This window comes from Hemicordylus capensis, chromosome 13 (genome assembly GCF_027244095.1).
Source record: "Hemicordylus capensis ecotype Gifberg chromosome 13, rHemCap1.1.pri, whole genome shotgun sequence".
Lineage (NCBI taxonomy): Eukaryota > Metazoa > Chordata > Lepidosauria > Squamata > Cordylidae > Hemicordylus > Hemicordylus capensis.
The window spans coordinates 14,388,184-14,416,167 of NC_069669.1; the positions used below are offsets into that span (position 1 = coordinate 14,388,184).

Genomic DNA, 27,984 nt, shown 5'->3' on the forward strand with positions numbered 1-27,984 from the left:
TCACCTGGAAGATGCTGGTTAATTGGGAAAATGGGTTGCAGATATAGATGCAGCAGAGCTGGAGAGGGAGGAAGCTGGACATGCTGAAGCCCGTTTAAAACTGCTCAGGCTGCAACGATCAATCAAGGGGGAACAGTGCCATTGCGCATGGGCAGAGTGGGTTCCCATCACTATCGAGGAACCAGAACCAGTCCCCGTTTAGGAGGGATGAAGAGAAAAATGCTTCCAGCGCAGGCGGTGTCCTGACAGTGGTCCAGGACCCCGTCCGCCTAAGAAATTAACCACTAGAAGATGTCTGAACCACACCAAGTCCTTCTCTAAGAGCTTTCCACTGAGGTTCACAAGGTACTAGGTAGGAGTGGCTCGTCTAAGAAGCCGGGCGGCGGGGGCAAAAAGAGGTGCAGCTGCCTCTGCTTCCCAGAGCTCCGTTAGCTCCTCTCTCATCCTGTTCTGCCCCAGTATTAATGAGAGCAGCGCTGCCTGCAGGCTGGCCATTCATCAGGTAGAGCTGGGCACTGATCCAGATCTGATACAACTTCCAGAAAAAACATGACCTCTCCTATTAAGCCCCTGCATATTATTTATTCGATTTCCTGGATAGCCATCGACGGGGATTCCCAACGGTGGGTTCCTGGATCTTGAACGACAGTTCCCACCAACCCCAGCTGCAATGGCCGCCTCCATCCTACACCAAATGTGGCCCAGCAAAGAGTGCCAAAGTGACTGTCTGTTTTCCTGCAACCACACAAAAGGCCTTAAACCTCAAGGCCCTGTTGGTTTTTAAAAGACAGAATTCCGTGACCTTGATAGCCTGTTGGTGCTCAGGGGAATCACTCCCGTCTCTCGGGAAATCCGGACAGCATTTCCCTGCTTAGGAGCACCAGGCAGAGTTCAGGGCAACGGAAAACTGTAAACCACCACCACCCGGGCAGGATTTCACAGCACCAAAAGGCAAAGGTCCGCTCCATCCAACAAAGCCAAGCCAGCTGCGGGTGTCAAAGGTGCCCTTCAGACAGGCTTTGTTATGCATCCATTTGTCATGGTGCGCACTCCAGGGAGACAACCACCTCATTCAGAAGGTTAATTAGCCTCCTTGATAGAAACAGCTTTGTGAAGATTGGCTTGTTCTTGCTTTGCAAAGACCTTTATTTGTGCACGCACACATTAAACACCAGCGCTCCGCTCCGCAGCTGCGGCACCAAGAAACCATTTCCACATTTGCTCAGGCTCGCGAACAGCCCGTTTGGAGTGGGGGGCACCTGAGTTCAAAGGTCATTTATTTTCCCTGCACTGAAACGAGGGCTGAGGAAGTTTCTGTCTCACCTTAAATGGAGCGCCACGTTCAACATGCCAAAGCATGTTGTTTGAGTTGTTCTCAAACTCTGTTCCCCAGATGTGGCTGGACTTCAACTCCCAGAATTAATCCACAAGTTGGCAACCCCCTACTCTAGTGTAAGAGCCACTTCGAGGGACACGACGTAGGCATTAAACCACAGTGCTGCAGGAATCCACACAGAGTATAAATAAATGTGCAGTCTAATTTAATAAATGCATTTAAAATTAGACACAGCAAAAAAGTAGTAACATTCTATACACACAAACAAAACTCTTTATAAGGAGATGGGTTTTTTAAAAAATTCAACAAAGTATATGAACTCTTCCCAAAAAGGTGCACAAAATGTAGCCATTAATGTTTTTAACTATAAGTAGAACTTGCTGAACAAGAGTATAACATTTCCAAAACATCTGGAGAACGGGGGGGCACTTCCCTAACTGGGTCAAATTTGGATTTGCTTTTGAGTAGAACAGTCCAGAAACAGAGGGGAAGATACGACGAGAGATGAGACTCTGAAGAACTGCAAAATCCCAGTCGGATTTACTGAGAGAACCTGTCCTCTGTAGTAGGACGTCCACAGGTCTGGGCATCATAGCTTCAGGGACATGCACTCTACCACAAGATGCTGGAAGGTGGTGAGAGGTTGTGCTCTGTGTTGCTATGCTGACAAGTATATATGCAAGACCTGGACACGGTGTTGCAAGGCACTTAATGCTCTGTGGGGCTTCCCACATTTCCCGCTTTGTGCATGGATGCAAAACACGAATCAGCCCGGGGTGGGGTGGGAGAGACACACCACAGCATGGAGGAGGAGTCTGGGCATCAACGTCTCCCCAAGCATCACATGGTCGGCATGACCAAGGAACTGCTGGGGGTGCTTCACATCTGGGTGCTCCGTGCGGACCGAACATGGACGGCAGGGAACTTGGCGGCTCAAGCCTGTAAAACGTCTGTGCTGACACTCTCTAAATCACAGGTGGGATTTCTTCTCCCCAGCAGAGCCTCATCCAAAGGAGCCAGGGGGTGCCAGAGAGGCATAGCTGCCTCTGCTTCCTGGCAGTATCTTTCTCTCTCGCTCTTCCTGCCCTGCCTGAGCGCCACACTGCCTGCAGCTGGCCACTCATCAGGTAGAGCTGTGTAGGTCAGCTCTACCTGGTGAATGGCTAGCCTGCAGGCAGCGCAGCTCTCGGGCGGGGAGGAAAGAGCGAGAGAGGAGCAACCCAAGCTGCAAACGCCCCCCTGGCACGTTAGGATAAGCCGCTATTGCTTCTCCCAATACCAAACCTGGACTCTATGCCCCCAAAAAACCTCCAAGTCAGGCTCTGCAGGCAGTTCATAGCTCACAAGGGTGCATTTCCAGGAGCAGACATCTGGAGCTTCCGGTTGGAAGGCGGTCTTGTTGGCCCACATACAAACGCTTTTAACCTGAGCGGGGCACATCATCCAAGTAAGGCTGCAGCCACATAAAGGTATCCCGAGTCAGCAAATCCTGGAAAGCCTCGGCTAACAGGCCTAAGGAAGAGCTTGGGAAATGGCTATGAAGTTGGAAACGTCATAAGCTGCCCAGCCAAAAGGTTGTATCTGTACAGGAGTTGCGAGAGAGGGAGAGAAAGAAAGAAACATTGGTAAAAGTCATGGTGAAGGGTTCTTTCTGCAGTGTGTGGAGAGGACCACTTTAAGATGGCTTGTGCAGACAGGGCCAAATGCAAATCAGGAGTATACCCATGATGCCCCGGGAACAGACACCTCCCGGTTCCAGGACTGTGTGGCATAAGAGAGGAAGGTGGCTCAGAAGAGTGGGGGGAAGCAAAGACTATCAAATGTGACCTTTGTGAACAAGAACCTCAACTGTAATATTAGTGAACTATACACAGAGTGATATAAAGATTCCCCTCATGGCCAGAAGAAGCCAATTAAACCTCATCACCCATAAACCATGGGCGGGTCAGATATCCTCCACGCACTGTGTAGAAAGAACCCTTCACGGTAAGTTTTACCAATGCTTCTTCCTCCCACAGTGTAGGAGGGTATCCCTTTTCAGACAGGATGTACCCAAGTGGTAACTAGTAGGGAACGATTGCTTTTCGGAGGAATAGCCTGAGGCAGCGCGGTACAACCCCAAGCTGCTTGGTAAACATTCAGCTTGCAACGGTTGGTGAAAGGAGAGAACGACGCCCAAGTGGAAGCTCTACATATTTCCGAGAGGGGAGCGTTAGCAGGAAATGCTGCCGAAGTTTCTGGTTGAGTGTGCTGTAATCCTATGAGGGGCAAGAGGCACTAGAGGTTCATAGGCCACAGCCTTGATGCAGCGTGCAAGGGTACCTTTGGAGAGTTTGCTGCCGATGGCAGCAGGGTGAAAAGATACAGAAAGAGAGTCTGGTTGTCTAACTCTTTGTGCCTTTCAGATAGGCCTTTAGCGCTTGGCAAACATCTAAGGTGTGCCAGGACTTCTCTTGAGGATGTTTAGGAGGAGGACAGAATGAAGGGAGAATAACGTCCTGGTTTCTGTGGAGTGATGTATTGACTTTAGGGAGGAAGGTGAGAATCTGTTTTTGGAACCACTGAGTCAGGCTGGAAGAGGCAAGAGTTGTCTGTGTATAGAGAGCGCCAAGCTCCAAATCTCTGCATGCCGATGGAATGGTTGAAAGAAATGGTCATCTGTAGGAGTGGAGTTTCAGAGGCACTGATCTGAGTGGCTCAGATGGAGGCTTGATGAGAGCACCGAGAACTTTATTTAGGTTCCAAGATGATGATGCGTGAACTGTGGAGCATAGGAGGTTAGATTCACAGCGTAAGAACCTCTTGCGATGTGGATGTTAAGCCAGAGGTACTCTGGAGGAAGGCAAGAGATCAGAAGAGAGTGCAGAACTTGTCTCCTGGGTGTACTGGGCCTAAAGCCCTTTTAGAGTCCAGATTGGAAGATGGAGAGTACTTGAGAAATGTTTGCCTGTAGCGGGGGAATGTGGTGAGGCCTGCACCAATGGAAAAAAGCAATCCACATCGTCTGGTATATCTGAGTGGTGGTGGGGACGGGGGAGCAACGGGAGTTGAGTAAGTGCCATCAGGTTCACTGATAGGTGGGATTGAATGCTTTGTACCCATAAGTGGATCTTGTTCTCCCGTTCCAGTGGAAGAGTCACCATCAATTGAAGGATATCTGTTACCACTCCCAGATGGGAGATCCGTTGCGAGGAAGTGGTTGAACTCTTTGCCAAGTTCACTAGGAAGCCATGGTTGGAGAGAGTATGGATGGTGTGGTGAATGTCTGCTGAGGCCCTCTGGAAGGACGGGGATTTGACAAAGTCATGGAAAGATGGGTAGACATACAAGCTGTGTAGTCTCATATGAGCCCTGAAAGTCACCAGTACTTTGGTGAATACTCATGTGGCGCTGAAGAAAGTCTGGCGGGATTGAGGAAAGTCTGATGTTAGAAAATCTTTGGGCTGGATCGCTCTGCTTATGGTGCGTAGCGTTTCCGTGCAAAACTTGTGTTTCCATATGAACTGGATGAGACACTTCAGGTCCAAGACTGCAGCACCCATCTTTTTTCGGAACCAAGAATAAAATAAAATAAATGTATTGCTATCTTTCTGTTCAAGGCACGGGTTCTATTGCTTTGATCTGGACTAGATGCTGAATGGCTCTGTTTGTAAGGCGATGTCTGATCAGGTTCCTGGAGAGAGGTACTGAGCAAAAGTGTTCTGGAGGCACTGATAGGAAGTCAAGGAGCAGCAACCACTGCTTATAGTGGAGCCAGTGATCTTGTGTGGAGTTTTGCCATGCCAGAAGGAAATAGATGAGGCTTCCCTTCACAGGGAGAGGAGGCTAGTCATTGATGAGACTATTTTTTGTGTTCCTGGTGAACTGAGTTGGCGTAGGCAAGGCTGGTCCAAGTTGTGGAACTGCAGGACTGTCTAGATCTGGAAGAGTGAGAGGGCTTCCTAGTGTCTTTCCTAGCTGAAGGCATGGTCTTCTTCTTAACCCTGGTTTCTCTCAGAACCTGATCAAGAGACTTCCCAAAGAGCTTAGAGCCGTTAAAAGGCAAAGAAGCCAGCTTGAGTTGTTTCTTGGGGTCTACCTTCAAATGTTTTAACCAGAGGATTCTTCTTGCTGCTACATTCAAACCTGCGGCGCGAGCTGAAAACTGCAGACTATCCAGGCTAGCATCGGCTATAAAGGCTGCTGCTTTGGCCAGTTTGGTAATGCCATGTCTGAGCTTGACCGGGTCCTTGGGCAAGTCCTTTAAAAGTTCTCCAGCCCAAAGAACGGATGCTCTAGCGACAATAGAGCAGGCTGCAGAAGCCCTGATGGCTAAGGCAGAGGCCTCATGGGACTTACATAAGAGTAAATCAATATTCTTGTCCTCAGGTGACCTGAGGCTGAGATTTCCCTCTCCATCCTTTTCTAATACTGATCCAGAGACCAAAGATGCTACCGGTGCATCCACCACAGGAACAGAGAGCATAGCCATGATCTCTGGAGAGAAGGTATAAAAATGTTTGGGTAAAGTCCCCAGCCCCTTGGAGGAAGCTGGGGAGTCCCATTCCTTTTGAATGACCTCTCGAAAAAGCTTGGGAAATGGGAAGACGGGTTTTCTTGGAGACAAAGAAGCAAGAACCTTGGCAGTCAGAGAATGCACAGGAGTCGAGGGAGCGCAGTTAACAGGATCTGGGTTAGCCTCTAATGTTCTGCATACTTTAGTGAGAAGGATATCAAAATCCTCAGGCTTGAATAATCTGAAGGGAGATTCCAAAGAACCAGGAGCCCCATCTGCCGAGCATCCCCCTCCTTCCTTGCCCAATGGCCGATGAGACTGGACATCCGGCATGTCTGACTGAATAACGTGAGGCCTATCAGAGCCCAACAGAGAAACACGTCGTCTGGAGGGGGCAGGTTCATCAGTGTCCGGGTGGTTCAGATGGGTTCTCTTCTTCTGCTTGGAAATGCCTTTAGCAGCGTCACGCGGATCGGGTGAGCACCGATAAGAACTCTCCAGCGACCTGGCTGTGTGTCTGTGGTGTTTAGCAGGAGGCTGAAGTCTAAAGCGGCCCTTTTCACAGTCTGGAATAGGGCAACGGGCAGGGCTAGATAAAATGGAGGGCTGGAAATCAGAGCGCCCCCTAGGTGGAGTGGCCAACGATTGAACTGGAGGAGTTAGTGCTGGCACGGCACCAGTGGGCCTGGTGGGAAGCATTAACTGGCCATGGGGCAGCTGGGGCCTTGGATCAGGCGCTGGCGTCTTCAGCTTTTTAAACTCTTCTGCCACCAAGTCCTTCACTAGGTTCTTTAAGCGGGCAGCCATGTCTGGTGGGAGTGAAGATGGGGCAGGAGGATGTTCCTGTAGGGAGGAAGAGGCAAGTAAAAAAAAAAAACGGCAAGAAACAAAAGGTGGAGCTTTTCAGAGCCTTGTTTTCCAGAGCAAGACGGGGATGAACCGGGGGGGTGCCTCCCCTCAGGGCATCATGGACAGACTCCTAATTTGCATTTGGCATCTCTCTCAGCCCTATCTTGGAGATGCTACCAGGGAAGGAACTTGGAACCTTCTGTCTACCAGAAGCAAGAGGATCACACAACCCATCTTAAAGGGATACCCTCCTACACTGGGGGAGAGGGGCATGCATTAAGAACATACAACTTAAAAGTCCAAGGGAGCTTGTGGAGCATTTAACTTAGTGTTTTTCAAAGGATGTTGTAAAGGAATTTTTGGGGTTGTCAATGTGAAAGTCAGTCACAGTCAACAAGCTGCTCAACATACAGCTTGGCTTCCATTACTGATCTTCCTTGCCATGTACGGACACAGGGAATATCTGGTACTCCATCAAGCAATCCCGTACCACGTTCTAAGGTGCGCACTCATTTTGCATAAAAAGTACTCCCAGTCACTGGCTGGGAAAAAGTACCCTGCCCCCATGCAGAACTTAGTTTGCCAACCCTAGTTCAACAGCAAAGGACCTTCCAAGTCGGCTATTATCCTCTCTCAGTTGTCCACCCATTCAACATCTTCCCTATGCCCACCCATCACCACCCGTATCCCTTGCTGATCCACAACCCTGGAGGAGCTGGGCCCTAGGAGAAGCACCAAGATACTTGCCCATTTTTGAAGGAACTGGCCAACCTGTTTCGCCCACGGGCACCTGAAAGAAGGGAGGAAGTTGGGGCCAGGATTATCTTCTGGAGACGGACCTTCCTCATACATCCCCCAAATATGCCTCGCACTGATCACCTGATGTGCAACGTTTGCCCTGGTGCCTGCTTGTTGTGATTGCACCAGAGACGATATTTTGGCCTGACCTGCTGTAGAAGTCAACATTCCAGGAGTACACAGCAGATGGAGTGTGAAGAGAGTTGGAAAATGGGTGGGCCTTTCCCAATGGAGTCCAAGAAGAGCTTAATTGCAACATCTGATGTTCCTGCCTCTCCTCTGAGGCCGGTGGAACAGCTTATAAAAAGTCAGACTCTTGGTCTGTCTAGCTTAGTATTGTCTACACAGACTGGCGGCAGCTTCTCCAAGGTTACAGGCAGGAGTCTCTCTCAGCCCTGGCTGAAGACGCCAGGGAGGGAATTTGGGACATTGTGCATGCAAAGCAGATGCTCTAGGGAATGTACTAAAATGAACGACAGGGAATGCCCACTAAAAAGCCCTGGTTCCGTCCAAAGGGCCATAGGAATGCGTGGAAATTAAATGCAATCCATGGCCTTTTGGAAGGAGGAACACAGGAAGCTGCCACATACTGAGTCAGACCATTGGTCCATCTAGCTCAGTATTGACTACCTAGACGGGCAGCGGCTTCTCCAAGGTTGCAGGCAGGAGTCTCTCTCAGCCCTATCTGGAGGTGCTGTCAGGGCGGGAACTTGGAACCTAGATGCTCTTCCCAGAGTGGCTCCATCCCCTATGGGGAATCTCTTCCAGTGCTCACACTTCTAGTCTCCCATCCAAATATAAGCCAGGGTAGACACTGCTTAGCCAAGGAGACAATTCATGCTTGCTACCACAAGACCAGCTCTCCTCTCTCTGGAAGCAGCTTTAGACAAAAGATATGTAAACATCCTTGTTTTTGCATTATTTACTCAGGTGGCAGAATAAAATCAGCGCCACCCTGACTGTAACCCGAGCAGAAGGTCTGTTCTCCCGGCCTGTTTGCAAAACCTGTTTGCCACCATCATGACAAAAGGGAGAGCTAAGGAGTGGCAACGGCTCCACGGGACACTCACAGGTGGATGTTCTCCGTGATCACATTCATGATGGAAAGGCCGATCGATGGTATGTTGGCGTCCGTGGAGGTCAGGAACAGGTGCAGCAGTTTCTCCACATACTCGGGACCAAGGTGCTGCCACCTGAGCAGCATTAAAGGAACGAGAAGCAACGTTTGAACATGGTCAAGACAGCTCTTTGACAACCCACACAGGCATCTTTAAATCAAGGGCCACTTGCAGATCTGTCTCTACCTGACGAATGGCCAGCCTGCAGGCAGCGTGGCTCTTGGGAGGGGGGGAGGAGAGAGAAGGGGGGAGGGGGGGAGAGAGAGGAGTCACTTGGGCTGCCTCTTTTCGTTCCCCCCCCCAGCTCATTAGGATGAGCTACTCCTGGCACAGGCCAATGAACACACAGGCATCAATGGCCTAAAAAGAGAAAAGAATCAACCTCTTTGGACACTCTCTTACCTAGTTCCCTTGAGGCTGCCTCTGCTGACCACAGACAGCCAAGGGAAAGCCAGCTGATCATTCTGACTGACATCGGAAGCTGCCATATACTGAGTCAGACCCTTGGTCTATCTAGCCCAGTATTGTCTACCCAGACTGGCAGCAGCTTCTCCAAGGTTGCAGGCAGGAGTCTCTCCCAGGCCCATTTAGAGATGCTGCCAGGGAAGGAACTTGGCACCTTCTGCCTGCAAGCAGGCAGGCGCTCTTCCCAAAGCAGCTCCATCCCCCGAGGGAAATTTCTTGCAGTGCTCACACAGGTAGTCTCCCATCCAAATGCAAACCAGGGCAGACTCTGCTCAGCAAAGGGGACAATTCCAGCTTGCTCCCGCTTCAGGGAGTACCAGAGAACAACCAAACCCAGCCGCTTCAGGGTGCCCACTTACTGCTCCAGCATTTCCACTTTCCGGTCATTGAGGTCCGAGAGAGTCAAGCTAGCGATGGTGTGCAGAGCCTTTTGATGGTACGACAAGGACTGGAAGAGCAGCTTCAGAGCCCAGAAGTTATGCTGTTGGACCGAGAGGAAAGGGGAAGAGAAAGAAAAGGAGAGTGGGCCCACCGGTTGAGCGTCTGAGAGCATCCAGCACATGCGCAGGGCAACCTACGCATGCGCGGTTCTTGGCCATACAGCGTGCTGTAACCCCACAACTGGGCCGCACAGCTAATGGAGCATGCTGGTCAGAGCAGAAGCCCCGAGTTCAAATCCCACCTCAGCTTGGCATTCACAAAGTGGCCTCAGGCAAGCCGCCCGTTTCTCAGGCTCGACAGGCCACCTGCAGGGGCCCACCGTAAAGCCCTTCCAATCCTGCAAAGCGCCAAAGCATCCAAGACACCCCTCAGCGACCTGTCCTGCCACTCCAAGCAGCTAAGAGTCTGGGGCGATGAGGTGGACAGTCCCCGATTCAAATGGTATGGAATAATTGGTCACGGGACTGTTTTAGCTAAGCCACTATTCTCTCAGTTTCAGGCTGGCCCCATCTGAAGGAAGGAGACAGCACTGGCCTACACTACAGGGATGTCGCCCAGATTACTGAGGTGGCAGAGATGAAGATAGGGCTAAGTCAGACTCCTGCCTACAACCTTGGAGAAGCAGCTGCTGGTCTGTGCGGACCAGGGGTTCCCAACCAGTGGTACTCAGTAGGAGCTCAGCTATAAGCTGGATTAAGCTCCCTGCTCCTCTCTGCTGCTCCTGCGTTTCTTCCTCCTCCTGACAGAGTTTGGCCAATTGCAGGCTCTCCTGCCCCACCAGGCTGCCTGTAGGCTGATCATTCGTCAGGTAGAGCTGTGTGGTTACCCTACCTGATGAATGGCCACCCGGCAGGCAGTGCGGGAGAGAAAGGAGCAACCTGAGTTGCCTCCTTTGGTGCCCTCTTGACTCGTTAGGACGAACCGCTCATTGTGGCTTTGGAAGTCCTGCCAAAAACCTACCCTAAAGGCCAGGATGATTTCTAGGAAAGAGTTCAGGTAACGAGATTCCTTCAGGAACATCTGACGGATCGCCTCGACCACAAAAAGGAGGCTGGCTTCCAGCTGCAACTGGAGGAAAGGCAGCAGAAAGACAGTCAGAAAGACAGCGGCAATTTTTGAGGCGCATGGTTAGACTAAAAACCTTTGGACCCACCAAAGAGGGGCCCTGATTATTGGGCAACTTTCTCTTTTAATTGGTAATTATTATACGACACTATAGGAACATAGGAAGCTGCCATATACTGAGTCAGACCATAGGTCCATCTAGCTCGTCTACACAGACTGGCAGCAGCTTCTCCAAGGTTGCAGGCAGGAGTCTCTCTCAGCCCTGGAGATGCTGCCAGGGAGGGAACTTGGAACCTTCTTCTGCTCTTCCCAGAGCAGTTCCATCCCCTGAGGGGAATCTCTTCCAGTGCTCACCCTTCTAGTCTCCCATTCCTATGCAACCAGGGAGGACCCCGCTTAGCTAAGGGGACAAGTCATGCTTGCTACCACCAGACCAGCTCTCCTCTGACTATGCATGTAGCAAGTGCCAGGTTAGACGGAAGAATGCCTCTTCTCTCACACATACACACAGCGGGAAGTATACCAGAGAGCAGAGCTGGTCTGGTGGCAGCAAGCATGAATGGTCCTCTTTGCTAAGCAGGATCTACCCTGGTTTGCATTTGAATGGGAGACTACATGTGGGATGGGGCTGCAGCTCATTGGAGGAGCCCCTGCCTGCTTGCCTGCAAAGGTTCCCACGTTCCCTCCCTGGCAGCATCTCCAAGATACGGCTGAGAGACACTCCTGCCTGCAACCTGGGAGAAGCCACTGTGTAGACAAGACTGAGCTAGATGGACCAAAGGTCTGACTCAGTAAATGGCAGCTTCCTCTGTTCCTATACCTATTTCCAAGATGGTGCGTAGTGTGATATGTACATATATTGCTTCTCGGCCTTTTGGCTACAGGTGTGTGTGCGTATTTACCCTTTTTTTTTTTGCTTGGACACATGAAACGGTCTTATACCAAGCCAGGCCATTGGTACATCAGGCTGAGGACTCTCTGCCCTGATTAGGGGTTGGTCTCCAGCTTTAAATGGCTTTAAAAAGGGGCCTGGACAAATCCATGGAGGACAGGTCCATCAATGGCTACTAGTATGAGGACTAGAGGCCACCTCCAGCTTCAGAGGCAAGATGCCTCTGAACACCAGTTGCAGGGGAGCAACAGCAGGAGAGAGGGCCTGCCCTCATCTCTTGCCGGTGGCCTTCTCAGAGGGAAACAGGATGCTGGCCCAGATAGGCCTTGGGCCTCACCCAGCAGGGCTCTCAAAGGACTAACAGCTGCCACAAAAGGCAGGCACACACACACACACACACACACACACACACACACACACACAAGGGTTTGGGCCCTTGGCATAACCGGGCCCAGAAACTAGGTGCTTCAGGAAGCTGTCAGATTAGTAAGCGGGTACTCACGTGTGCTCCAAACACATCTGCGGGGAAAGAAACGCGAGCGCTGATTTTGTTCTCCAGCTCCTCCACGATAAAACAGGACTCATTTAAGACCAACTGCCAATTAAATCATAGCAAAAGAGTTTTTAAAACGGATCTGGAGATCCAGTCCCCAGTGCAGGAGAGCAAGCTGTGGATCATGTACTTTCTAGCAAATCGTAAGCAGCGTCTTGACCAGGGCTGGGCAAACCTGGCCCTCCAGCGGTTGCTGAACTACGAATCCCATCACCGCCGCCACAATTTATTTATGTAAGCGGTTTACAGAGAAAAAACATAAGATAGACACCAGCAACAGCCACTGGAGGGATGCTGTGCGGGGGATGGATAGGGCCAGGTGCTCTCCCCCTGCTCAATAAAGAGAATCACCACTTTTTAAAAGGTGCCTCTTTTCCCAGTTAGCAAAAGGCAGTAAGAGCAGGTAATGAGCTACCTGCCCTAACAAAAACGTCATTGGCTTACCTGTTGGAATTCCCAAGGCGGTTCTTCCAAGGTAAGAGCAGTCAGGTGGCCGTCCTCTCTCAAAACAGGGTGGCTGCCAAAAATCATTACCACAGAACTCCAGCATTCAGCCTGCAGCACAAAGTGGCTGGCTTGTTACGAGAACCAACAACGTTTTCAGAACCCAAGAAGTCCCACAGCAAGGGGGGGGAAACAGCTCCCGCACTCTAGTTGGAGTCGTCCGTTCTGGGACTGGCTTTTGCTCTGACGATTAACTTGGAGTGGCAGTGATTTTCTAAGTTTTGCTTTCCTTTTTTCCATAAAAGAGTAAGACACAAGGAGGACAAAGGTTTTCAAGGACAACTATTTCGAACACTGACATGCCACTTCCCAATTGTAATAAAGTTCTCAAAGCGGTAAGAGGGTTCCCCGTCCCAATGGGGCTGACAATTAAAAGCAAGAGACACACACACCAGCAACCGCTGTTGAAAGAATCACTGTGTTGGAAAGGAAAGGAGCAATTGCTCAACTCCACCTGCTAACCATAAGGGAACCACCACTTTAAAAGGTTGGCTCTATACCCAGGTTACGAGGAGGAGTTAAAATACGAATACGGCGACGGATACTTATATAATGCTTTCCAACAAAATTTCCCAAAGCAGTTAACATAGATATGAAGAAAGAAAGAAAGAAGATGGCTCCTTGTCCCCCAAAGGGCTCACAATCGAAAAATGAAACATAAGATAGACACCAGCAACAGCCCCTGCAGGGATGCTGTGCTGGGGATGGATAGGGCCAGGTGCTCTCCCCCTGCTCAATAAAGGGGAGCACCACTTTGAAAAAGATGTCTCTGTGCTCAGTGAGCAGGGAAAGACAGAAGGAAGAACATTCACAATGCTAAAAGCTGACAGAGAGGGCCAGACCGTGGAGAGAAATGGATGGTGGCTGTTCCTAGAGCAGGGTGGACCGAAAAACTGGGAGGGGTTCTTCCCAGCTCCCCTTCCAAAGCTTACTGGTTTGCATCATCCTGCCTCTGGAGCAAGTGTGAGGAGCTAAGCCACCCAGGACGTACTCCAAGAGAGAGTTAGTCAATACCAAAACAAAAAACACCTCCAGGTACTTACGCTGCTATACAACAAGGGGGAACTGTAGAAGACCGTGAAGGTGAGCTTGAGCAGATACGGAAGTTTCAGAGGGTCACCTAGGAGAAAAGGAGGAAAAGCTGAAAGAATACACAATAGCCAAAGGCCACTGTCGCTGGGGCTTATGGGAGTTGAAGTCAAGCCACATCTAGGGAGCCAAGCTTTATTATTTATTATTATTATTTATTTACACAGTCAGACAGGTGTTATTGACTGGTTTGTTTTATCCAGACATTGAGTCCTTCCCAAGGACCTGGGATGGCTGAATTTTATTGGCAATGTTGTTGCTGTTGTTATAGATATCATTGCAGAATATATTATGTTCCTATTATTATTATTATTATTATTATTATTACATTTATATCCCGCTCTTCCTCCAAGGAGTCCAAAGCGGTGTCCTACATACTTGAGTTTCTCTTTCACAACAACCCTGTAAAGTAGGTTAGGCTGAGAGAGAAGTGACTGGTCCAGAGTCACCCAGCCAGTCTCATGCCTGAATGGGGATTTGAACTCGGGTCCCCTGGACTTAGTCCAGCACTCTAGCCACTACACCACACTGGCTCTCTTTAGCATGTTCAAAGCAGCTCCATATTAAGATAAAAATGGAGACGTCTTTGGCTCTCGTTTCAAAGCATGAAAAAGAGAAGCTACCTTTGATCTCAGGTCCACAAGCCTGGGCTAATGTGGGAAAGGCTTCTCGGTAGGCCGCTGGGCCTGGGGATGATGGGAGTTGAAGTCCCGCAGCATCCAGAGAGCCAAGCTTGAGAACCCCCGAGAGGTCCAGTTACCAGCCGGCCCAAGGGAAAACGGAACCGAGGAATTCTTACCCACAAACGTCCACTGGGCGGAGTCCTCCAGGTTCCTCCCCTGGGGAACGTACCCCGTCCGGAACATCTTCAGGTAGGTCTCAAACTGAAGCGGGGTCAAGCGGCTGGCAGTGCACTGGGATTTGGCGTGGAACGAAAGGAGGGCCTGGGCAGCACCCATAAAGTCTCCGGTCTTGCACTTGTAGAAGGGTATTTTGTCCCTTTGCTTCTGCATCCTACATGGGGGAGGCCAAGTCTCCCTTTCATATGCAACCAAGGTGGGCCCTGCTTAGCTAAGGGGACAAATCATGCTGGCTACCACAAGACCAACTCTCCTCCCATCTAGCTCAGTCTTGTCTTCACAGACTGGCAGCGGCTTCTCCAAGGTTGCAGGCAGGAGTCTCTCTCAGCCCGGTCTTGGAGAGGCTGCCAGGGAGGGAACTTGGAACCTTCTGCATGCAAGCAGGCAGGCGCTGTTCCAATGAGCTATGTAGTCTCCCATTCAAAGGCAAACCTGGACAGACCCTGCTTAGCAAAGGGGACCATTCATTGCTTGCTGTGTTCACACACTGCAGCAAAACAAACAAACAAACAAAAAAAAACACACACACACACACACAACACCCACAGTCCTGGGGCCTGGGTGCCGCTTTTACCAGCTGGCCAATTTGTTAAATGAAATCCCACCGGCAGACCAATCAACAGAGGGTGTAAGCTGGAGATTAAAACCCCCTCCGTTTGCCACTGGGAGCGCTTCCGGGTTACTCACCACTGGGCATCACTGCATTTCACCACCTTCAAGTAGCGGATCAGCTCCTTGTACCTGAATGAGGATAAAAGGCATGAGGGCAGGAACGGACAAGCACACTCCCAGCACGGGCCCGGCACGGAAGGATCCACAGCCTGCTCCAACAGCTCGCCGCTCATAGGAACATAGGAAACTGCCATATACTGAGTCAGACCCTTGGTCTATCTAGCTCAGTATTGTCTTCACAGACTGGCAGCGGCTTCTCCAAGGTTGCAGGCTGGAATCTCTCTCCGCCCTATCTTGGAGAAGCCAGAGAGGGAACTTGGAACCTAGATGCTCTTCCCAGAGCGGCTTCATCCCCTCAGGGGAAGATCTTCCAGTGCTCACACTTCTAGTCTCCCATTTATATGCAACCAGGGCAGACCCTGCTTAGCTAAGGGGACAAATCATGCTTGCTACCACAAGACCAGCTCTCCTCTCCTCTCCCCATGTCTCCTCTTGGCGACATGACATCACACAATACCATATTTACCCAAGTAGAAGACTCCCCAACCCCCTTTAAAAACAGAAGTGGAGTCCCCACGAGGAACAGGCCTTGGAATTTAAGACACCCGTCCCCACCCAAAATCTCTAACATCAAAGAACTGGGGGTGCCATCCAACCAGGCAGTTCTTTGACAAGTCCGCCGCTCTAGGGGGGGACTTACTGTTGGCCGTTTTCCAGCCGCTCAATCCGGGCCTCGATCACAGGAACTATTTCACAGAGACACTCTTTTTTCCCTTTCTGAGTCCTCTGACCCGTGACGTTCTGTCCCTTTAAGACCGAAGTCAACAATCCATGGTCCCAAGGCAGGAAACTCAGGCTGAAAAGAAAGCAAGATCATGGCAGAGTTCAGGAGAGAAGTGAAGCGGGCCCCAGGTAGAAGACCCCCCAGCTGCCCCAGCTCAGCTGTTTGGGCACAGGCTAGTTGGAATGCCAGCACCCTCGCAGAAGCCATGCTCCAGGTAGTGCGAGAACAACAACTCCTCCAGGGAGATTTCTGTGGTGTGCGCTAGAGCAAGGGTTCCCAGCCGGGGGTCCTCCAGATGTCGCTGAACTACAACTCCCATAACCCTCCACTACAATTTATTGTGGCTGGGGATTATGGGAGTTGGGAGTTCAGCAACATCTGGAGGGCTAGCAGTTGGGGACACCTCGTGCCAGTGGGACCAGCACATCTCCCTCTTGCCTCCTCTTCTTGGACTCATCCAAGTTGGCGGGGAAGAAAGAAGCAGACGAGTTCTCTTTAAAGATGGGAGATCAGCAAAGAGCAACAGAAACCCTCCTGACAGAAGGCAGAGCGGCGATAGGGAGGGAGCTGAGAAGTCAGTTGCCTGTGAATTCTCCTTCTGCTTGCTTGCCAGACAGGGGTCCTTTCCCATCCATCCACCAAGAGGTCTTGACCAAGGTTGCCTGAACTAGGAGGAATGGCCCCATTCCTCCCTACGGCCAGTTACTTCTAACCTAGTAACGTACCCCCTTATGATGCCTCAGCCTGACTCTATCCCTAAAAAGGCATGTCCAAGGGAAAACGCCCAAGAGGGCAGACGCTGGACCACAGCCTGGTGAACAAGCAGGAGGGGAACATCGGAACATGGGCAGCTGCCATATACTGAGTCTGATTCTTGGTCGATCGAGCTCAGTATTGTCCACACAGACGGGTAGCAGCTTCTCCCAGGTTGCAGGCAGGCGTCTCTCTCCCAGCCCTCTCTTGGAGATGCTGCCAGGGAAGGGACTTGGAGCCTAGATGCGCTTCCCAGAGGGGCTCCATCCCCTAATAAGGGGAATATTTTACAGTATTCACACTTCTAGTCTCCCATTCAAATGCAAACCTGGGCAGACCCTGCTTAGCTCAGGGGACCAGTCCTGCTGGCTACCACAAGCCCTTGTGGAGGCGTGACGTGACGCCCACACACATACCTTTTGGAGAAGGCGTAGCAGTGAGTCGGGAAAGGAATGGCCTGGTAGAAGAGGAGGAGTTTGCTCTGCAGCGCTTTCGGGAAGTCGTTCAGCACCAGCAGCCTCTGGAGCCGCCTTGTGATCCTGAAAGGCAAGGGGAAATCACGAAGAGTGAGACAGAGGAAACTGGTGCTTAATTGAAAAGCAGGGGAAGGGGAAGAGGTTGCCCCCACCCCCACCCCCCAAGGGGTTCATCTCGGTTTCTCATTCACATTCTGCTATAGTTCCGTTCAGTGCTAAAGGTGAGTGGAGAAGCTGGGACAAGAATCAGGCGAGGCAGAGCATGCTGGGATGGCCTCATTCGTGAGACTTGCCGGTCCAGCGGGGAGGGGGGAACAGTAATTGCATGCATCCCCACCACCACCAGTTCTGGAAATAGAAATATTGGCATTGCAGGGCCTTTGTTTTAGGGTGCAGTTTATTGTGGGTCTGGGGCAGGCTATGAAATGCGCGTCTGCAACCCAGAATGGGAAAATGTATGAAATTTCATGCATCCCTATGGCCCTTTGGAAGGAACCAGGGCTTTTGGGGGGGCATTTGTTGTCATTCATTTTAGTGTATTCCTTAGAGCATCTGCACGCTTGCAGAAGGTCCCCGGTTCCCTCCCTGGCAGCATCTCCAAGACGGGGCTGAGAGAGATTCCTGCCTGCAACCTTGGGGAAGCCGCGGCCAGAAGAGTGGGCCATGATCCCACACAAAAGCACAACGGGGTGTGAAGCGTGCCATGAATCCAAGGATCGGGGACCTGGTGCCTTACCTACCTGGCCATCAGACAAGATATAGCCTGGTTTGGTGAAGAGGATGGGTCAAAGTCTCGTGAGTACCTGCCCAAGAAGTGAGAACACAAGCTTGGTGACTCGTGGTTTTTGGTTTGTGTTTCTCTTGGGAGGGAAATGGTAGTTTTTGCTGCGGTTTTAGTTGGGGGGGGGGCCTAGGGCAGCCCCCACCCACCTGTCTCCTGCCGAGCAACCATTTCACCTCCCGCTTGACTTTCTGGATACTTCACACAATTCTTTGAAAGCATGAATTCCCCTTGTGGAGAATCAAATAACAACAACGTTAAAAGACTAAACTAATACCACACTATAAAATCACAAATTTTAGAAGTTTCAAATTAAAAGTGAAAAGCTAAAAACCAAGAACTCAGAAACCTACCTGATATATGTGGATAAAAAGTTGAAAAGCCTCTCTAGAAAGATGCATCTCTAATGCTTTAACAGGCATTAGGACAGGAGTTCTCAAGCTTGGGTCCCCAGATGTTGTTGGACTACAACTCCCATCACCCCCTGACAAGTTTGAGAACCCCTGCATCAGGAGAAGTGCTGCAGCAATGCTTACAAAGCTGGGTCCTTGTGGAGGGCAATCTCTTTAGCTGCCCCCAAGAGCACGATGGCCTCTGTTTTGGGGGTCTCTTGCTCAGCCCGATTTAGGAAGGCCGTGACGAGATCAAACACCGAAGTATACCTGGAAAGCCAAGAAGGTTCAGAGTCAAGGATCCGAGCGTGGAGAGACCGTTTGCAACGTTCAACATGGCGAGTTCAGAAACATAACCCCCCCCCAAATAAAGCCCCCACGTTTGAGAAGCACTGGCAAAAGGGACCTCGGAGCTGTTATTTTATTTGTTTATTGTTAAATTTCTATACCGCCTTTCATTAAAACAATCTCAAGGCGGTTCACACAAAAGTTAAAGACGACAAAAAATACACAATTAAGATATCAGCTAGAACAGGGTTTCTTCACCTTGGGCCCCCAGGTGTTGACGGACTACAACTCCCATCATCCCCAGCCACGTGGCTGGGGGTGATGGGAGTTGTAGTCCGTCATCATCTGGGGGCCCAAGGTGACGAAACCCTGAGCTAGAACATAAAGATACGAATCTGGTTAAAAGATTTAAAAACAAGCACAGTATAACCATAAAAGATACAAAGCAGAAGCAATAGGAACGACCATACAAAAGCCTTGGGGGAAAAGCCAAGATTTCACACGCTATCTAGAAACTGTGATGGAGTCCGAGGAGCGGATGGCCTCCGGGAGAGCATTCCAGAATCTGGGGGCAGCAACTGAGAAGGCCCTGTCCTGCATGCACGACAGCCAAGCCTCCCTCGTTTTCGGCACCCAGAGCAGTGTCGCCCCAAATGGCCTCTTCAAGCGGGCAGCTACCCTGCGGAGCAGAACGGTCCCCTCAGGTATCCAGGGCCCAAACCGTTAAGGGCTTTAAAGTGAAAATCACTGAACTAGAGAGAGCAAGAATAACCTCCACCTCAAGCTCTTGGAGGAAGATGTGTTTTGTTCATCCACCTGACAGCCTCACCCAATGCATGTTTACTCACAAGAGGGCTTCCCCCACGAGCCGCTCACAACTCCTGCACCTATGGGACGGAAACGGTAACATCCGCAGCACGTTCCTGGGGGCACGTTCAAACATCCCTGGTCGGCAGGACTGTTGCTGCGAACCGCCCAGACACAGACGTTCTGGTGCGGTGTACTAGCATGACAGAACCATTACCTGTATACGACATTCAGAAGGTGGAGGCCGCATGCCTGACACTGCCCAGGACCCAGATTCCGGTAACAAAAACATGGGTGGAAATCTGAAGGAACTCTTTCACCAGACAGGTATTTGTTATATTCCACAGAAACGTCGTGCGTGAATTTCTGAAGGATCGTTCCTGAAGAGGAGAAAAAGGTCAACCATCAAATACTTAGGAACATAGGAAGCTGCCCTATACCAAGTCAGACCATGGGTCTATCTAGCTCAGTATTGTCTTCACAGACTGGCAGCGGCTTCTCCAAGGTTGCCGGCAGGAATCTCTCTCAGCCCTATCTTGGAGATGCTGCCAGGGAGGGAACTTGGAACCTAGATGCTCTTCCCAGAGCGGCTTCATCCCCTGAGGGGAATCTCTTGCAGTGCTCACACATCAAGTCTCCCATTCATATGCAACCACGGCAGACCCTGCTTAGCTATGGGGACAAGTCATGCTTGCTACCACAAGACCAGCTCTCCTCTCCTCTCCCTTTTCTTTTCTTCACAACTCACTCGGCATAACTTAGAAGGGTTGCCACTTGCCCTGTGACTCCATCCCACGCTGTTCTGATAACATAAAGCCATCGTAGAAGAGGGACCAGAACTAACGTTGCCTCACCCACGGCAGGAATTCCCACACAAGCAGCCAGTTAAATAAGCAAAGGCTCCTATGAGCCCAAAGTAGCTGTCCCTCCATGGCATCTCTCAGTGATTCACTGCTGTGACCTCGTCCCTTTGGCAATCAGCCTTCACGGGGGAAGGGGCAAGCCACTGTATTTATTTTTATTTATTTTGCATTTATATACTGCTTTTCAGGCAAACCTCTCAAAGCAGTTTACAAAATAAGAATAATTCGGGATTGGACCATTCAGATGCTCATATATTTATTTGCTTATATTTATATACCGTCCTTTGTCCTAAGACCCCAGGGCAGTTTACAACAAGATAAAAACAATTCAATGAAGACATAAACACAGAACAGGCGTAGCTCAACATTTAAAAAGAGCAAGGGACAGCCCATTGGCCAAAGGCTTGGATAAAAAAGGCAGCTTAATATAAAGGTAAAGCTGTGCCATTGAGTCGGTGTGGACTCCTGACGCCCACAGAGCCCTGTGGTTGTCTTGGGTAGAATCCAGGAGGGGTTGACCATTGCTGCCTCCCATGCAGTATGAGATGATGCCTTTCAGGATCTTCCTATATCGCTGCTTCCTATATCGCTGCTGCCCATAGTTGGGGAAACATACCAGCAGGGATTCGAACCAACAACCTCCTGCTCTCTAGGCAGATTGCTTCCCCACTGCACCATTAGGTGGCTAGAGACACGGCCCTGGGCTCCCTGGCAGAAAGATGGGCAGTGTTCCCTCTAACAGGGATTCCCAGACTACAACTCCCAGAATCCCCAGCTGCAATGGCTCTTTGGGGGATTCTGGGAGTTGCAGTCAACAACATTGGGAATCCTTGTTAGAGGGAACGCTGAAGATGGGAAATATTAATAGTCCTTAACGTACGTATTTTTAATGAGACAAATACAGCCACCAGTCTCCGCTTTTAATGCAACCCGTCTCCGGCGGTGTCCACACTGCTTCACCGCCAGCCACTCACCCCCGTATCGGACGTCGGCGTCGATTTCCGAGAGCTCCAAGTTGAACGTGGCGAGGCCGCCGGTGAGGGCAAAATCCCACTGACTCTTCCAGTACTTGCTCTTGTTGTGTGCGTTGCAGTGGCAGAGCGAAGGCGCCGTCCAGTCTGGGCACTGGAAGAGGGAGGGAGAAGGAAGGCTTCCAAGCTGCCTGCACACACGGCCCCCACTTTTGATCCGCATCGTAATCCCACTCTCCCCTGAAGGCTCAGGAAGGAGCTGCAAGGTCTGAAGCTTTGGAAACCATGCAGAACATCGGCAGAAGCTCATCCTAACAAGACGGTGGGGTGCCAAAGGACGCACAGCTGCTTCCGCTTCCTGGCAACAGCTGGGGTGGCCCCCCTCCCCGCCCGAGAGCCACGCTGCCTGCAGGCTGGCCATTCACCAGGGAGAGCTGCGCAGCTCTACCTGACTCAGCAGACACACCACGCCCGGCGGCAAAGCGGGGAGCCGTTCCCAAGGGATGCAAAGCAAAGTTCGTACGAGGTCTGCACGAGGACAACCCCGGAGGACATCCTGGGAGCAGGGCCCACTCGGCACCACCCACACTCGTTCATCCCTCCTTACCTCCGCGGCAAGCTTATCACAAATGTAGCAGTAGCACTGGCCACAGGTCCGGGCGTTCCCCGCCAGGGCACAGGACACCTCGCATTCCGCCCGCCTGCAGGGAGGGGGAAAGCCGCTGTCAGGCACGGGCCGCCAGCAGCCGCCCTCTGCACCCACTTCGGGAAAGGCTTAGCCACGAACGTCCAACTGCACAGACAGATACGGCTCGCCACTGCAGGATCGTGGGGGCCGCAGCCGAATCGACTGGGAGGCGAGGCCGAACCGACAGTCCCCAGACTTCCCACCTTATGGCAGGAAATATCATCATGCGTCTGGAATATGGGAGCCGGTAGGACTGTGCATGTCAGGACAAGGAGAATTCCAACCAACGTCGGAATTCCCAGCCCCAACCCCCCACCAGGAGGCATCAGAGCAAGGGGGCAGGGAGCATGCTGGTAGCGGGGGGCCCTTTAACTGCCCACCCAGCACTGGCACGGGAGTGGCTGGGTGGCACAGCAATGTTTGGGGGCTTGGGGGGGGGTCGGGTGTGGGGGAGTGATGCTGGGCAGCCCAGGAAGCCCTGGGGCTTCTGGGGATTGTCGTCCTGCCCAGAATGCCTCCCATTTGACACACAAAGTCCTAGGAGTTGGATGTGCCACGGCAGATAGGCAAATTAGAAGGGAAATGGGCAGTCTGATTCCTCCTCTGTGTTGGAATAATACCTACTCAAAGGGGTGGGTCGGACAGTCGTATCTGGCATGGGGCATCACTTTTGCTCGCTTGCAGAAAGTAACTATCACCTCCCGTTCCTCGTCCACAACTTCATCTGTGCTCTTCTCTTCCGAGGGAGAGCCTTCTGCCAAAGGCAAATGGGCTGAGAATCATTTTACTGCAAGGGGGACTGAAGCTATCCTTGAAAAAGGGAGGCGAGCGGGTCTTGTGGTAGCCAGCATGAATTGTCTTCTTTGCAAAGCAGAGTCCACTCTGGTTTGCATTTGAATGGGAGACTACATGTGTGAGCACTGTAAGATATTCCCCTGAGGGGATGGGGCCACTCTGGGAAGAGCAGAAGGTTCCCAGTTCCTCCCTGGCATCTCCAAGAAAGGGATGAGAGAGATTTCTGCCTGCAAACTGGGAGAAGCTGCTGTGTAGACAATACTGAGCTCTATGGACCAAGAGTCTGACTTGGCAGCTTCCTATGTTCCTAAAGATAAGATCTGTGTGATGAAATAGGCCTTTGTTCAGCCCAAATGATCCTTATATCACAACTTCCCTGGATTCTAAACTCCATTTTGAGAGTGTTTGATAGCACCTTTGCTTGGCCTGTGTACTTCACACAAGCCTGTTGTGGATCAGGTGACCTGTGTGTGTTTCCGTGTGCCCGTGAAGCACTCCACCACCATCTAAGGACATGCCACCTTCAGGGAGAAGGATGGCTGCTCCAATCTAAACGGGAGGTTGCTAATCTGCACATGTTTTCCGGGGTTCCGTTTGTCAGACAGGGAAAGCCACATCTTTCTCCTTTAAAAGCAGAAGCCAACTTTGGTCTGGGGGCTTCCTGGGGTTGCCGGTTCTAGAATGTTACCTTCTGTGTTAGTTTAAGCTTTGTTCGCCAAATCCACGCTGCATGGCTACTAGGAGCATGCAGAATTCATCATGATGCAAATGCAGCTTTACATCTAAGATCTCCTGAACCTCCTGTCTAAACACCAGACAGGAAGAAAGGTACCTCACTTGTACATTTGGACCTTGTTTGCCTGTAAACTGTCTTAGTTTTTGTACTTATGTAAATAAACTAGATTTTTGATCATTTTAAACTTGATCTGTTCTGGAAAAGTGCTCCGTTCTGTCTCCCCATAATGCCTGCTCTGGCTTACGTGCTCTTTAAGAGGCTTGGAAGCATTTTACTGTGTTCTGAGCGCAACCTGGTTCTAGATGGAACAGAGATGATTTTAAACAAGCAGATGCTCCTCCACCGGGTTTTGGCTCCATTCCCTAAGAGGAGTATCTTACAGCTCTCCCATCCAAATGCAAACCAAGGCAGACCTTGCTTAGCAAAGGGGGCACTTCAGACTCGCTACCGCCAGACCAGCTCTCCTCCGTTACCTGACATGGCCATTACCTGAGTCCTCAATCAACAAAACAGAACTCTCCGAAGTGTTCTCAGCGTCATCTTCATTAATCAAAATGACACACTCACTCTCCTCTTCGTCAGTGGACCCCATGACTTCTGAACTCCCAACGGACGGAATACTTCAAGGCTGGAGGAGGTTTGCAGGATAAATGCTAGAAAGAGAAGGTGAGGCTGGGGTGGTGGGGAGAAGAGGAGGACATGGAAAGCACTGCAACATTCTGCTTCTGCAGTGAAAACGTCTAGCCTAATTTAGCCCAATTATTTTGCCATCGACTGGCTGAGAGAAGGCTGGGAACGTGCAAAGGGCAAACATGAAAATGGTTCAAAAGCTGACTCTTTCTTTGAAATAAGAACTAGGCAAAAAGCCATTTATAAAATCAGTGAAAGTTCCATTCCCTCACTCCATCTGGATGACATAAATAATGAAAGCACGAAAACACGGGCAAGAAGCAGAAGAGATGGTTTACTGACGCCAACGACAACCACAGGAAAAGCCAGTTAAGCTCAGGGTTGTTGTGATTTCATGTGTTATGTGTTTTTACTTGATGTTTTAATGCTGTGCTGTGAGCTGCCCAGAGAACAATTTGTTATGGGGCAACAAAGAAAGTTTATTATTATTAACACAGACAAAAGTTCAACCTAAGTAGCACTTCCAGAATAGAGATGCAGAAATGGGGAAATCCTGTTGAATTTATGCCTACCATTGGGATGTAAAAGCACATTATTTTCCTGAAAAAGTTAAAGGGGTAACAATCTTAGTTTCATCCCCCACAGAGACTGGAGGAAGATGAAATGTTTCTTTCTTAGAAATGTATGCACACACACCACATTTACTGCAGTGAAAGGCAACTCTTGGAACTATTTTCAACCTCTCTCTCTCTCTCTCTCTCTCTGAATCATTTCATGTTGTCTACTTAATAATAATTACATGTATTTATTTTTACATTTATATCCCATTCTTCTTCCAAGGAGCCTAGTGTACATTGTTGTGTTTATCCTCACAATAACCCTGTGAGGTAGGTTAAGCTGAGAGAGAAGAGACTGGTCCAGAGCCACCCAGTGGGTTTCACAGCTGAGTGGGGATTTGAACTCGGGTCTCCTGAACCCTAGACCAACACTCTAACCACTACCACTTGCTCCAATTTCATGATTTACATGTAATCTCATTTTTTGATCCTTTTAGTCAGGCAAATATTGGAAGGGGAGGGGATTATAGTATGCATCTGGGTTATTTAACAATTGTATAAGAGAGGCAAACCCTTGGGAATTCATGTGCAAACAGTCAGCACCTATTTGTTTGTTTGTTTGTTTGTTTGTTATATTTATATCCCGCTCTTCCCAAAAGGCTCAGAGCAGCTTACAGCATTCTTTAGAATTAATAATCCTGTCCCAAAAGGGCTCACAATCTTTTTTAAAAATCTAACAAAATTTAAAACGGTGTGTGTGTGTGTGTGTGTGTGTGTATGGGACAGGGTCCAGAAGGTACTTGGTCCTCCTTAGGTCGATGGAGGGGCCTCGCTACTTTTTGACCCTCTGTTGCAGCCCGATGACAACCTAAGGCTTAAGATGAGGTTAGGGTTCCTAAATAAGTGACTTCCTAAATAAGTTATTTGCCAATTTAAGGAGAAGCAAGCTTTATTCCTTCAGCTGCTAACATGTATTGGCAGGAAAGAGCATTCTTTCTTTCTTTCTTTCTTTCTTCATTCATTCATTCGATTTATATACCGCCCTTCCAAAATGGCTCAGGGCAGTTTACAATTAAATAATAAACAAGGAAGGATGTTTGGGGGCACAAAGTGGGTGTAATCCTGGAGATGCATAAGCGCACCTCTGGGTCTTCATATTTTTTGTAAATAAAAGCTTTGGACTAACTCTCCTTATCAGCACCTAACAAAAGTCCCCCCACTCCAGAAGCTATTTGCCACACTTAGGATAAGAAGGAATCCTATCCCACAGCCCCTCCATAATCTGATAACGCGCACACACGGACACTTTTGCAGATTGCGTTGCCTGCACACAAGAGGGGAAGGTCTCTGAGCTACTGAGTAAGCTTTGCAGCAAAGAGAGCATTCCAGCCCTCCTGAGCTGGGGAGCTCAGTGTGCCCCTTTACCTGGGGAAAAGTGATGGAGAAGCTTGCCCGTTGAGCACAAGGGCGAGAGAGGGACATGTTCAGATCAGCCAGGAGGAGGATGCACAGTCAGCCAAGGCAGAGCAGGCTCCTGGCTGCATGTGTACCACCACCCTCACCTAGGAATTGTGTACTGTGCGACGGTCCAGCAGGCACAAAGACGGGGAGAGCTAGAGGCAGGATCTTGGCTGCTGATTGACCCACAACCCGATATACACAAGGGACACACAGAGAAGAGCGGGATGGGATAGGGCAGCAAGGTACACACAATCTGGTCTTTTCTAGAGTTGCCCCGGGACTCTGGAACGCGCTTCCTCACAAAATTAGAGTTTCCCCTTCTCCGAATGTTTTTAAGAAGGCCCTGAAAACATACCTGTTCAGCAGTTTTAAAGCTTCGGTTTTTGAGTTTGTATTGCATTTTGAGTTGTTTTAATTATGTTAATGTTTTGATTGGTTTTATACTGTGAACTGCCCAGGGATGTATGGGGCAGTCTACAAATGTACTAAATAATTAAATAAATAAACCTCAGCAGGAGGGGCGCACAGGCTCAGCGGAGCAGAGGCTGAACTTAGGGGTGAGCTGGCAGTCCACTGGACAACAGCTGAGGCCCTGCCTCGCAACCCCAAAGTATCATAGGCATTCGGGGGGTGTTGACAAAATTCAAGTGGGATCTATCCATTTTTTAAAAAAAGATTTGTTTGTTTGTTTATTTAACATATTTGTATACTGCCCAAAACACAAGTCCCTGGGCGGTTTACAACAAAACAATAAAAACAACAAATAAAACAGTGAAAATATTACAATTTATAACTTAAAACGTTAAAACTATTAAAAACACAATTAAAACAATGTCTAATTAAAAGCCTGGGTGAACAAATGTGTCCTGATTGCCTTTTTAAAAGTTGTCAGAGATGGGGAGGCTCTTATTTCAGCAGGGAGCCTGTTCCAAAGCCTCGGGGCAGCAACGGAGAAGGCTTGTCCCCGAGTAGCCACCAGACAAGCCGGTGGCAACTGCAGACGGACCTCTCCGGTTGGGCAGCCCCACAAAGAGCGCATTGCAGTAGTCCAGCCTGGAGGTCACCCGCCAATGTACCACCGTTCTGAGGTCGTTCATCTCAAGAAACGAGCGCAGCTGGCGGATCAGCGGCAGTGGATAAAAAGGGACCTGGGACACCAGGGAGTTTTAAAATGTTCCGGGTTGCATTTTCTGTGTGAGTTTGTGGCGTGTTTTAATTGGGTGTTTTCATTATCACTGCCACTCCTGGTTGGGGATGGGGTGTTTTGTTGGTTTTTTGGTGGGTTTTTTTGCAAAAACAAGCAGTTAACCACAGAGCTCTACCTGACGGACGGACAGCCAGCCTGCAGGCAGCAAGCAGGCGGCTGCGCAGGGAGCAACCACCCCTCTGCACCCCATGCCTCCAGCCCTTTTGCCCAGCCTGACCCCAGGCTCCACTTACCCCCAAGTCCTCCTGACCCAGGAGGACTTCATCATGAACCCCAGGGTTTCACTGCAGCCCCATGGAAGACCCCCAGCCAGGCCCCACCCCACAAGCTGCCCCACTCTAACGACATTCCCCCCCCCCGGCCAATTTTTTCACTGCAACCCCAAACAGGCAGCTGGGGGGTGGCGTTCCCACCCCCCCTTCCCTCCAACTGCAGCACCCCCCTCTTCTGCATAGTACAACCCACCCGCTCCCCTTTCCCTAATCCAACCCCCGCTTACCCACAACTTGGTCTCGTCCACCCGTCGCCAGCCCAGCCACCGCCGTCGGCTTCGATTCCCGCGCCCCAGCCTGCCAAGCAGCGTCACTTCCGGCCGGTGGCGGCGAAGCCCTTCGTCAATCTGGTCCGCGAAGTGGGCGGGCCTTGACAGCCCATAGAG

At 50.4% G+C, this 27,984-nt stretch overlaps 1 protein-coding gene across 5 annotated transcripts; it reads right to left on the reverse strand.

Annotated features, from left to right (window-relative positions):
* Positions 1–1,524: 1,524 nt before the first annotated feature.
* Positions 1,525–27,945, reverse strand: LOC128336788 (uncharacterized). Of its 5 annotated transcripts, none has more exons than XM_053276952.1 (20): positions 27,560–27,703; positions 23,961–24,143; positions 22,565–22,694; positions 21,860–21,953; positions 21,256–21,406; positions 19,636–19,798; positions 18,468–18,593; positions 17,891–17,953; positions 17,091–17,213; positions 15,838–15,993; positions 15,153–15,206; positions 14,405–14,619; positions 13,560–13,636; positions 12,457–12,567; positions 11,962–12,054; positions 10,463–10,570; positions 9,421–9,542; positions 8,549–8,671; positions 7,428–7,470; positions 1,525–2,917 (listed from the first exon to the last, which is right to left on the reverse strand). In XM_053276952.1, the coding sequence occupies exons 2-20, from the start codon at positions 24,061–24,063 to the stop codon at positions 2,849–2,851; spliced, it is 2,124 nt and encodes a 707-aa protein (XP_053132927.1). In that variant the 5' UTR covers positions 24,064–24,143; positions 27,560–27,703; the 3' UTR covers positions 1,525–2,848. The 5 variants fall into 5 exon arrangements, with proteins under 5 accessions (XP_053132927.1, XP_053132924.1, XP_053132925.1 ...); XM_053276949.1 differs by lacking the exons at positions 1,525–2,917; positions 27,560–27,703 and adding exons at positions 3,448–6,674; positions 27,826–27,945 and having other exon boundaries at positions 23,961–24,124; XM_053276950.1 differs by lacking the exons at positions 1,525–2,917; positions 27,560–27,703 and adding exons at positions 3,448–6,674; positions 27,826–27,935.
* Positions 27,946–27,984: the final 39 nt, after the last annotated feature.

What these genes read in the sequence shown, in the direction of transcription:
- LOC128336788 (XM_053276949.1), bottom strand. Translation starts at nt 24,063, where the DNA reads ATGGGGTCCACTGACGAAGAGGAGAGTGAGTGTGTCATTTTGATTAAT. An exon ending in TTTGTTGATTGAGGACTCAG is followed by an intron (nt 22,695 to 23,960) that starts GTAATGGCCATG and finishes TGCCTTTGGCAG; the next exon opens with AAGGCTCTCCCTCGGAAGAG. An exon ending in CTCCACAAGGACCCAGCTTT is followed by an intron (nt 17,954 to 18,467) that starts GTAAGCATTGCT and finishes CTTCTTGGGCAG; the next exon opens with GTACTCACGAGACTTTGACC.